The 12845-nt window shown below is 41.5% G+C and overlaps 1 protein-coding gene across 1 annotated transcript in view; it reads left to right on the top strand.

Moving 5' to 3' along the window:
- Positions 1 to 3698, top strand: part of pcdh7a (protocadherin 7a) — a 30741-nt gene extending 27043 nt beyond the window's left edge. Inside the window, exons 6-8 of the mRNA XM_068750999.1 lie at positions 2427 to 2628; positions 3160 to 3339; positions 3475 to 3698. Of these exons, the coding sequence (XP_068607100.1) occupies positions 2427 to 2628; positions 3160 to 3339; positions 3475 to 3698 (606 nt within the window). The remainder of the gene's footprint in view (positions 1 to 2426; positions 2629 to 3159; positions 3340 to 3474) is intronic.
- The last annotated feature ends 9147 nt before the right edge of the window (positions 3699 to 12845 follow it).

Here is a 12845-nt window from a genome sequence, read left to right as displayed (position 1 = left end):
ATTTCCCTGTGGAGAGTTAAACTGAAGCCGCTGAGATTCCATTCTATTTGTCTCGAGTGTATCTTCCTTCTCCGCTCTTGAATAGTTTTGCGTACCATCCTGTCTTGAGTATTTCTTTCATCTAAACATTGTTAATAAATGGCAAAAGAAGCAACTGTTCCATGTCCCACCTCGACTTAATTAAATTAACTGCGTTTCTGTCTCCTTTTGTCTCGCAAGTTCATAAAGTAAAGTTTTTCTTTTCTTTGGGAGTCTGGAAGAAAACGAATCGCTTCAGTTTTGGCTTTTGTACCAGCTGTCCATCAATTTCCCTCCAGATTATCGCGAGGCGGTGTTATGAGCTGAGGTCTTTTCACCCTAATCCGAATCGTCTCTCAGTCCGCTCACTTCTTGTCTGTACATTGTGCTTCAAAGCAAATCTAAATGAAAAATGGTTTCGATTTTGCAAGGAGATTACTGAATATGGACGGGCACATCCCTGCAGGCCGGACATGTAAAAGAAATCTCAAGTGTCTAAAGTAAAAACAGGTGACGAGACTGATGCTCATTTTAAGTGAGTGTTATCAAGTGAGGGGTATGACCTGCAAATAGAGAGATCACATCTTTAATACAGTGATTTCCCATGGCCCAAAGTGATATTCAAAAAATTAAATGTAATTAATTAACTAATTTAACTACTTTGCTAATAGCGCTAATGATTTAAACATGACAAAAGTGGTCTCAATCATCATTCCAATAAGGATAAAACAGACAACATGAGCTGTTTTGGTTTTTATCACCCAATTCCAATTAAAATATTTAAATCCAATGTGTATTCATATATTTCTCAGTTTTAAATTACTGACCCAGTCTGTGTCAGTCAACCTCCCAAAACCCATTTTCTCCTTCTGAAAATGGAAATGTAATCATAAAACAATTGAACTTTTTTTTTCCAGGGAGAAAAATCCTAAACCTGCTGGACACGTAATTATCAGCAAACTGTCTTAAAACGAGCGTAAATCTCATTTTTCTTGAGGATTATTTTCTCTCTGTTATTATAATAGTGTATTTATACATGACTGCCCTCTGCACAGAGCAGCGCGGCATATTTTACATTGATTTAAAGGTCCAGTGTGTTGGAATTGTAATCTAGTATTCCTAATCATTCTTTCAGTGGTGGATTATCAGCAGAAACAGAATCAGAATTAGAAATAGAATCAGCCTTATATATCTACAGAGGGAGGGAATCCTTTACCACCCTCTCGTAATCACAGTCATAATGTACTCTTAGTATACTAGTACCGTAATTGCTGAACTATTATGCGCACCTGTGAAAAAGCCGCACCCACTGAATTAAAAAAAATATATATTTTGTACTAAAATAAGCCGCACATATTCGTAAGCCGCAAGTGCATTGAGACAAATGATATTTAACGGAACACGGCTCGTAACGATATCCGCAGCAGGTCTCCAAGGTGAACAGCCTCTGGCATGTTAGAATAAGGGAAGTCGGCAAATCAGATCCGTAACTTCGGGATAAGGATTGGCTCTAAGGGCTGGGTCGGTCGGGCTGGGGTGCGAAGCGGGGCTGGGCTCGAGCCGCGGCTGGGGGAGCAGTCGCCCCGTCGCCCTCCCCTCTCCGCCCGTCGGAGGCTGCGCGGTGCGCGCGCCCGCCTGGCGGGGTGTCCCCGTCCCCCTTGCCCCCGTGCCCCTCATCCTCCGTCCGCGGGAGCGTGGTGCGGCAGGGGTGGGGACGCCCGGGAGGTCGAGGGGGTGGGTTCCTTCCCCGCTACGCGGTGCGTCCGACGCCGCGTAGCGGATGGCGGACAGGCGGCGGGGACCGGGTACGGCGGTCCGGCGGCGGCGACTCTGGACGCGCGCCGGGCCCTTCTCGCAGATCTCCCCAGCTACGCGCAAGCGGGGCTTTCCCTCCGGGCGGGCGGGCGTTAATTTTGTAACGAAAATAAATAGTCTTTAACGAAACACGGCTCGTAAAGAAAGTGGGAAAATATACGTAAATTTGCCGCGTCGTTGCATAAACCGCAAGGTTCAAAATATTGGAAAAAAGTAGCGGCTTGTACACCGAGAATTACGGTAGTACATTAGCAGTAGCCCCAAGTGTTTTTGAAGCTATTTTACCCATCTGTTACTACTTTGCAGCATTCCACCCAAAAGATAAGTGTCTCCAGGCAACCCAGAGGTTTGTAAACATCAGCCTAAACTGGGATTAAAATACAATTGAAGACTTTTAAAGATACCAGTGATTGGTTGGTGACTATTAACCTGCATTGTATAGCACCTAAACTCATAATCAAGGCTAACATGATCAGATAATCTCAATATGTCTTTGCAGACCCCCTTCCCGAAGGCATAATCCCCAGATTTGGGATTGCAGATTAGGAATCATAGATGATTAATCCTATATTGTGTGTTTCTATCTCCTGCAGGGGACCCTTCGCCGGGTGACCTTCTCAGTCGTCAGCCAGCCCCAGGACAACGGCTGTTATGACAGTGGCCTGGAGGACTCAGAGACACCGAGCAGTAAGAGTTCATCGGCACCGCGGCTGGGAGTCCTGCCGCTGCCTGCGGAAGGTTACGAGCGGACCACCCCGGAGGGTAGCGTGGGGGAAGAGGACCATGTGGAGAATGGTCAGCATAACCCAATGCACACACAACATACTGTATGTTCAGTGCACACACACACACATGAAAAGTCAATGAATCAGGTCAGGTCAGTATTTTTTATAAATGACTGGTACAAATAAATAATGAATAGAATCGTTCACACTTGACCAGCATTTGATCACCGGTGACCTCACAAGCCTTTTGAATTAAAGCTCATGGGACAATATCATGCTGATACAACATAGTCTTTTTCTTAAAAGTGAAGATATATTTGTCGTTCAAATTTCTGAAAATAATTTCTACTTTAGCCACATTTTACTTTTGGGATAATGTCCAGCACTTCTGGGACAACCTCACCTCCAAAGTCAGCAATATTCATTTTGCTCTCTTTACCTCTCTTACATCACTCTGCTCCCTCCCTTATGACTTTTGTCCTCTGTTTTTCTTTTCTCACTCAGTGTCCAGCTCATTTCCTCTGCTGCAGGCTCCTCTATCCTCCTTCTGTCAGTGGCTCTTCTTGACTTAACCTTTCTTGTCTGTTTTTTGTGTGTGTAGATGCTCGACAGCTGCCAGATGTGGCTCTGACAGGAAAGTGTACAAGGGAGTGTGATGAGTTTGGCCACTCTGACACTTGTTGGATGCCCGTCCGCCCTTCACCTCACCAGCGCCAGCGCCATGGCAGTGACCCACCACGGCTCTCCACCTTCGCTCCAGGAGATGATAACAACAATCTTCGTGGTAATGACCATGAGAGCGACAGCGAGAGCGCCGGGAGTGCAGGGAGCTCAGAACCTGGTGTGGTGGTCAGCGGAGAGGCGCAGAGATTACCCATGGCCAATGGCGATCCACTCGGTACCCTGGGTAGAGGAGACCGCAACAGGAACATGGGCGATCACAACCGGAACCTTCTGAACCGCAAGATGACTTCAGCGTCTTATGACACATTTAGCAGCGCCGGCTTCGCGAGGTGCAAGCAAGAAGAGGAAGGGGGAGAAAGTCAGAACCCGCCAGAGGTCATACCACTGACACGGACAGGAGGGGACTACAAGACCACGTCCTGCCTCACGTTGTCCCGCCGTGAGGTCTACCTGTGACAGCCTTGCCATGGAGCAATCATCACCACGCCGCTCCTGTTTCTTACAAAGAGGGAAGGTTCAGACTTGACTAATGAGGCATCAGTTTGGAAGACCTTGTGAACCTGGGAAGAAAATATCAGAAAAGACGATTACAAAAATCTGTATATTAAATTGGCATTTTTGGATTCTGACTAATATTTATAGACACTCCAACTGAGTGATGGATCAGTTCTTTGACTGGGTTGTCTTTCCTTAAAAAAAAAGTACATTTTTTTTACACACTGGAAAAAAGTTGCCTGCAGGAAAATATCCTATGAATACCCACACGGAGAAGGACAAGTTCATCTCTTCTTTTTACCTGAAACTCTTCCTTGTACGCCTGACCCTCTGTTACCGAGGAACCAGTGTGAAGAAGAGAAGGATGAAGGCAGAGTTAAATCCTGATGCTATAAATACTGCACTGCATATGAAAAACCTTCAGAGGCTACAGGAAGCAGGATTTGGACTGGTGGACTATCTGCTGGGAAAAAAACAAAAAAAAAGAATGAGGTCTCATCCAGATTAAATAGACTAAAACATTAAAATGTGTCTTTACGTCATCTGGATGTAATGCAAAACGTCCACTCTATTGTTACACTGGAAGTGGACATCAGCCAATGAAAAATGCTGATCCAGAGAATCTTGATAAGTCACACAGAGCATCGAAACATCAACGGGTGTGATGGTAACTGTACAGTTTCACAGTAGAAAAAGCTCATCCAAAAAAAAAAAATCAGGTATTGTTGTTTAAAAACATGAATCATTCGGAAGAAAATGCAACAATGTAAAAAGACTTCTTCTTTTTTTATTCTAATCAAACCTAATCATTCAGGTTCTCACATATAGAGTGTAAGTAGTGCCACCATATTCTAGCGTGCGTGGGAAAAAAATGGGTTCATGATTTTAACTTCACACCTAGTCTGTATACTCTTATATTGTATGTGTGTATTTTGATAAAAAAAAGGCTTTCTGCTGATGGTCGGGTGCTGAGTTCACTCACGCCTATACCTTATCCTTAAAGTGTTCATGTATCATAAATGTTTCTGCCACACACGTGCATACTCATACCCACGCATGCACAGAGACTTACGTAGGCACATGCATGTAAACACAAACTCATACAGAGTATTTACAGAATGTGAACATGACAGTTTATGACATGATTCAGTGGCTTGGTAACAAAGTATTGAATAATTTGCATTAACTTAAATAAAGGACACATCAAGCACACACATGCATAAATACAGCGTATTAAAGTAGAAGGGTAGATACACAAACCCCATAATAGGATTTGTGCAACGCTCAATTCATATGTAATATATGTGTATATGCTCCTAATCATGATTTTCTAACATATTGCCTATCATTGAACTAGCTGTAGCATTTATTTTGCCTGCTCCCTCCCAGCCAGTATTTAAACAGTAATTGTATTTAAATAATTATTCATCACTCTGATGTGCTGGGACTTCATTAAATGGGACTAAAGATTTTTTGTTTGTTTTGTAATGTAAAGGAAAGATGGGAATATCAGATATTCTTCATAGTGTAAGTAGGACTCATGGGGGGGGGGGGAAAGAACTGCATGAAAGAAGGATAAAGCTAACTGTTTTATCTCTTTTGAACAACACAACTCTTTGGATACCACATCTATTTGAATGCATCTATGCTATAGGTGTGTGTGTGTGTGTGTGTGCTTATGGGGAAATGGAGATAATGACGGCAGCAGGGGAGTCAGCTTCAGTGGATTAAAGTGGTCTTTCTTATCGCACAGCAACGTTGGGATAACCTTGAGCATTTTTACTCTGTCTCCATGGCCCAGAGTTTGGCATGAAGGGTGCTGCAGGATTGAACAAAAAAAAAAGAACACAATGGAGTTGGAGCACAGAGTTCTGCTGCACACCTCTCACCGCAGAGTGCCGACCTCAGCACACCCATGCATTTGTGCTGAACTGCATAGACTCCTCCACACCTGTCCTTTCCCAGCAGCCACTGCATAATTCCAGACACACTGCAGCACTGGGCTGATGAGTGGGTGAGGATCGAGGCCAGCGCATCTTCATTCTCGTCATCAGTGTGTGGTTGTGCGGTGCGATAGGGATAATAGGGTTAGGTCGTCCCTGTGGTCTTAATGAGTTTTCCTTTCTCCTCCCCTACCCTTGATTTGCACTGATCTCATTAATGCCCGGAGAGGCGCAACAACGTAACACTGATAAAAAAAAAATAGCCAGCAAAATGCATCTCGTAATATTTCGGGCTGTTTTTGGGTTCAGATGAGGTGAAGAGACAAGCTTGTTAAAGTTGTGCTTACATTTCATTTGACACATTCTTGAAGTTATTCAGAAAGGAAAACAACACTCAGGTAAGATGTGTGATGACTCTTAACTAGGAAACCAACAAATTGTCGCACACTGTTGCTGCTTAACTGTCCCCTCACTGGTAGGTAGCTCGGCACATAAAGGTGAGCTTGTAAGAACCGTGTCAAAGCATGAATTTCACATTGATGAAAGGTGTGCCCCACAGAGTGTCTGTGATCACACGTTGTATACCTGTATATAGCCTACTGTCAGCTCCGCAGCTCTGTAACTGGATCCCATTTAGCTTTAGTTGTAGACCACTGACGGTTCCCTACTCCCCAAGTCTGTTTGCTGAACTCGATCACTGGTGGACTGTGCTGAGGACGCAATGCACATCATGGCATTACGCATTGGATGTCAATGCGTTCCACAGAGTTCATGTTGAAAAAGCATTGACGAGAACAATCACAACATCCTGCAGGGGACACGCAGCGAGACGCGGAAGTACACACATGCTGTTTCTCCGGGAGAGAAAGAGACACGTCTCAACGCCTTGGATGCCGCAAAGGTCTTGAACTAATGTCTAGTTTGTCGGTTTTGGAAAGAGACTCTCGACGTGCCCCCCCCCCCGCCACGTCGAAGTGGAGACATTTCCTCAAACTGCTGTTTTAAGGCGGTTCTGTTACGGCAACCTTTCAAACTGTCCCATCTGAATCTAAGTGAACTTGCTGTCCCACGAGTCTGTGTGGGTGTTGACCTTTTTTTATACTGCACGTTTAAATGGGGAATATGTTCAGACTGCTGCAAAACAGAGACAGGAGACGGACAGAGGAGCGCTGTTACCCTCTAATAGAGACATTTGAAAAAAAGAAGACTTTTCAGCACTCGTCATACCTGTCATTCCCCTTGTGCTGTTACCCTTCTAGCCCTGTACAGATACAACTACACTGCAGAACAGACAGGAAACCATAACAGACAATGGCATGCTTAAATTCTTCAAACTGCACTTGATAAAAAAAGGAGAAAAATGTGTTTTTATTTTCCTCTTCTTTCTTTTCGGTTGTTGTGGGACTGGCTCTCTTTCTTTCTGGGTTTTTTTGCTGCTCCCTTTCTGTAATCACAAAACTAATTGCATTTGCTATGACGGAAAAGAAGATGAGCTGCTAAGGAATGGTTTGGTACGAAGATGAATCATGTAAAAGTCTGACTTTGACATTAAAGACTTCAAACATTCTTTGTGAGTGTTTTTCAAGATGAATTTGCACAATAACCTCGAGATGAAGAATAAGTTTGGCCTTTGCAATTATTCCAAACAACAGATTTGAATAATTCGCTGTTTATGAGGTTATGGAAGGTTGGGGGATCATGCTCCAGCTTTGCTTTTTTTTTTGTAGGTGTCTTCAAGAGGATTTAATTTTATTTGTTATGTTTTTTCAAACATAAATGAGATAAAACAAAGGATATTCAGAAAAAAATAACAAACAAAAACATCCTACTTAAAACAGTACTCCATTTGAAAAGGATGAAGAAAAAAATGTATTTAACCCTTCCCGTGTCACCATGACATAATCTCATGTAATCAATATCTTTACTATAAATGCATATATACACTCACATTAGTATATATACACATACACACATCTATACATACATGCATGTGCATACACACCCACCCAAATACCTACACTTGTACCTCAATATTAGTCCTCAGACTATACCATACACACATACTCTTTTTATTTTTATTTTAGTCTTATTTTGTATTTTGTTATTCCAGCAAAACACTTAAGCCCACTTGTTTTCTGGAGAGGTTATGTGAGCATCTGGTCAAAGATCACTTTAATAACATTCACAAGTGCAAACCCTGAGGATTGCTGTAGAACCCTTCAACTGACTTTTGTGCAAGTTTAACGCTTCAGAATAAGAAACCAAGTGGACTTTGAGTGTAAAATTTCTTGACATTTACTTAATTGGATACTATCAAGCTCGATGTTTATGTTTTCATGTCCATTCAACAGACCCAAGCTCTCCTTGATAATATTATTTCAAAAGGTCAAGTTGCACCTGAATGAAATCGTGCACACTCGACTGTATTTTGAGGAGATTGCTCAAATGTGGCACGACATGATCACCCTTACATTTGAAAGGTGAATTATTTGACCTGGATCCTGCTCGGAGGAAACTTTTCAGATGTAGGGCAATTCGGAATTAGACTCATCAGATAATGTTTCATAGCCGTTTACAGCTTCAAAGAGTAGTGTGAAGAACTTCAAACGCCCCAAAACCCGCAATCTGCGTTTCATTTGGTCTAATATGCAACATTGCCACCTGGTGGTCACTAGACTCACTATCCACTATTACTTTGGCTTCTGTGAAAGCATACTGCATGTTGTTTTGTTACAATAACTGACAGAAGTAAAGGCAGAAAGAGATACAGCATTCAACAAAGTACCATCAGTACCATTTGAACAGTTGTAAATACATGTCTTTGCATGATGGCCACTTCATTTGAGGGAGCATTAGGGAGATGCGCCCACCAGTTCATGTTACAGCAGATATGTCTTCCAATATTGATGCTTTGTATTATGAAAGAAATATATTAAACTTTGTATTATTGTTTATGGAATAATTTATATATATAAATCAGATAGTGATAGAATGATGAATAGACCAAGACCCATCTTCAAATGTCATTTTCTTTCCATCAAGATCCATTCGGCAGTTTATCCGTAATCCTGCTGACAAACAGACAAACACCATCAAAAACACGAGCTCCCTGGCGGAAAGAAACCGAAGCACTAATTAATGTATGACACAACCACCTTTGCAGATAATAGAAACAAAATGCTCAGGTGTTCCTGAACGGTACTCTGTTTCTTCAACTTCAAAACACCCTAACAGCAAACTCCACAGTGTTTTCCACTCGAACAAGCCAGATAGTTACACCTAATCACCTATAAATCGACCGTTTTAACCATTTCAATTTCAATTTCAATCCTATAGTCAATTATGACTATAGGATTATTTGAGGAAACAGCTAAAATTGTAATTTTGTGTTATTCTACACTGATCATAGATTTTGTTTTTGTTAAGGTGTAATGGTAATTCATGTATTCAAAGGCCATATCCCGAAGGATCAATTGTTCTGCAGCTGTAACAAAGTCATAAAAAGAGGCACAAATGCAAAACAACAGAGTCACCAGTTATACTGATAATCCTCTAGCTATATAGCTATAAATCACATAGTAGAAGTGGCGCCCATAAAAGCTGTGCAAATAAATCAAAGTGCTTCACCAGATAAATGAACAATAAAATAAATAATACTTCTTTGAACCCTTAATTAAATTCCAGGGAAAGGCTGGTGAATGTGTATTTTATTGATTTTAAAGACAGAGGAAAGAAAGGCGCCTGGTGAAGGAAACCCCAGAACGTTCACTTCCTCTACATTGTCCAATTTATCGAATGGTCTTTGGAGTTGTTCGTTGCTTTTTCATCTTAAGAAGTCTTATGTTCTGAGTGAAAGTGAGCTGAATACATACGAGAAAGAACCTTGGCCTCCTGGATTCAAAGGGAATATATAATTGTAACATTGCCGTGTGTTTCTCATTTAGGCCTATCCAGCTCAGTAGGAAACATTTTCTGATGTCCTATCCGTTAACGTCTGCAGCAGGGGGCTGCAACCTTCCAGCCCCCTGCTGCAGCTGAGCGGAAAAGCCCGCAGATGTGATCAATCCTGTCATCGCTGTTCATCGGTTCAAGGCAGTCTTGCTGGCGTGCCATGCAGGCAGTCATTGATGTGAGATTTGAGCCTCCCTGTGCTGTTCCGTACGCTGTCATTTGTGTCTTTTCATCTTCTCATGGTCACATCAGTCTAAACACTTCTAAGCTGTGCCTCAAAGTTCTCTTTGGCATGGTGCAACTCAAATTGCACCAAACTGAGAATGATTTGATAGAAAAGCAGGAGAAAAGAAAATATTATATATATATTAAAAGGAAACAGCTCTGGTGGGCATTCCTGCAGTCAGCATGACAATCACAAGCTTCCACAAAACCTGTGGCCTTGTGCTGTGTGATAAAACCACACATCTCTTAGTGGCCTTTTACTGTGGCAAGCCGAAGGCATAACTGTGCAATATCCACGCCGTCTAGTCAGCAGCTTGATATGCCACACCTGTGAGGTGGGACGGGTGAGCTCAAAAAAGGAACTACCACCATAGTACTGTTGATTTTGAGTTGATGTAGTGACAGTGTAGCTGCATTCAGAAGAGAAATAGGCCATTTTATGTTTACTGCAAAGTTGCTAGATGAGGCTCAAATATGCATGGCGAGGACCTGAGGGAGCGACCGCAGTGGAAGAGCAGCACAGCTGGTGCACTAATTTGTCTGGATGCAGTTACTCCCTCTGTTATTGCCTAACAGCAGACGCTCCTTTCAAGGGACTGCAAGTCTCTCTATTAATATGGCACATGTTCAGTTCTGTATACCCTCAACACTCACAGGCAGAGTTTTTGGCTTTTTTATAAAAAAAATTATTTCAATGAACTTGCATACTTCCAGTCTCACAACCTGAATATTACATCCCTTTGGTTTACTCTCAGAGCAGATGGCAGCAGCATCACACACACACACACACACACACACATGCACACACACGCACCTCTGTTGCTGTCTGTGAGGGTGATGTTCGGAGTCTTTTGTTGAGATACAGATTTCAATTGGGACGATTACTCATCTGCAGAAATAAAAAAAAATATATGGTGGCTTCCAGAATAGCTGGCTGTGTTGCGCATGGCAATTACACATTCACTTGTGTTTCAGGGACAGTGGACTGAAACAATTTATGATCTTTATATTTTATGAGAAAGTTGTTCCATCGTGTCTCTGGAAATGCTTCATATTTCATGTCAGGCATTGATAGTTGGATTTAAAAAAAAAAAACACAAATACAGAAATAAAAATCTACTCACACTGTCCATGTCATTTAACAAACCTTCAAATATTACAAATGCTGTATAAAGTCAACGCTCTTTGAGGAAAACCACCGCAAATAAATGTCCAAGTTTGTGGAAGACTGTATTTTGGTGCAATGGTTACAATACTGGTGTAAGGGTCTAACAAACTCATGGACAAAATAGTTTTTCTTTGAGAAAACACTGAGTGCAACTGACGCCAATCTCTGCCGGATGAAACGTGAAATTTGAGCTAAGCAGATGAGCTGTTATCGTCAAGCTCCGTAAAAGGAGACGTTGGTCGGGGACAGCAGACGGGTGGAGCTATGCTGCAGATGTGGGATAATTATAGTGTTTTTGTGACACACCGAATCAGAAAGCATGTTCAAATCTTCTGAGTTCCTTTCTACTGATGCAGATTAAAGACTACATGCAGCAGTTATTGCACTGATGGACCTGCATTTTTTTAAACCTTGTGTACATTCTCATCTTACAGGTTGGTTGTCAACATTTCATAGTGTTTATATGAAAGAGTACACAATGAAAAGCACACTGCACATAAACTACATGCTGTTCAAGAATGATTCTGATTTTCAAAGTCCCTGTCAGTTTTACTGAGACCTGTTGATTGTGCCATTCTTTGACTATCCCACTATTGAGTTTTTCAAACTGTAAAATTGCACTCAGATTATGTGCAATGGTGCAGTGGTTAGCTCAAAGCAAGTAGGTTCTGGGTTTGAATTACAACCTGCAGCCTGGATCTTGCGTGGATTCCCTCCGGATGCTCCGGATTTGTCCCACGATCCAAAGACATTCAATATATTTCAGCTCGATTCTTCAAAGTTTGAAGGCCCCTTTGAATGGCTTATTGGCATATCACAGCGTGTAACACAGTATTATGTTGTCTGTTAGACTAAAAGCAAATATTACAAAAGTTAACACAACACAAGCTTTTTATTGTGGTGAAATTTAAATTGCAGTTTAGGTTACCATCAGATTAACGTCACATGATTACACCTGAATGTGAACCTCAAAGTTCTCTTTGGCATGGTGTAACTCAAATGTACCTCGTTCTGCCTCAAGCATCAAACTGAGAATGATTTGATAAAAAAAAAAAAAAAGAAATTCTTCAGGCAAAAACTGGCATGAGAAAGTACCATCACATCTTGATATAATATTAGTCGTGTTGGATTTAGTATTAAGTATTAGTATTAGTATTAGTGTTACCCTCATTTTTGACAACCATCAAGTCTTTATTCATCATTTCATTTAATAAGTGGTTGGGGACAACAGCAAGAAAACAGAGCAGCATCGAAATACGACATGTAACAAGAAAACATTCAGAATAAATAACAGCAAACAAATAAAATAAACAAATAAAACAGCTTAGTGAACTTTGAAAGAGCAGTGAGTGGAGCATGTTGTTGCAACAAAGATCTATGTCTAACAAGAGTTATTGGCAAAAGCACACACATCATCATTGTCATCAAGTTTAAGGTACAACAATGTAGAAATTAATTTGTATTTATGAAGGAAAATATTAACACATTTGCATATCTCAGGGTACAGAGAAGTTGAATTGCTTTTGTTTGAGGCTCACAGTACTATTAAAAATGATTAACGTGTTTTGAAAGGGTGGGCTCGATTCCACAGTGAATGCAATTACATGTGCAATGCATACAGACTTCACAATCTGAAGTCTGCTGTAACAGTAGAAGTGCAACATCTAAATGTGTATGTGCATGCAAGTATGTATGACTGATAGGGTAAAGACCAATTTAAAAAAACAGCAGGGTGTGGGATGTGAAGGAAAAAATTAGGAAGGATTCATGTGCGTCTTGTCTGTGCATCACAGACTAAAAGCAAACTTACCATTACAAAAG

This window comes from Brachionichthys hirsutus, chromosome 17 (genome assembly GCF_040956055.1).
Source record: "Brachionichthys hirsutus isolate HB-005 chromosome 17, CSIRO-AGI_Bhir_v1, whole genome shotgun sequence".
NCBI classification, from domain to species: Eukaryota; Metazoa; Chordata; class Actinopteri; order Lophiiformes; family Brachionichthyidae; genus Brachionichthys; species Brachionichthys hirsutus.
This window is presented reverse-complemented; position numbering and strand designations above follow the sequence as displayed.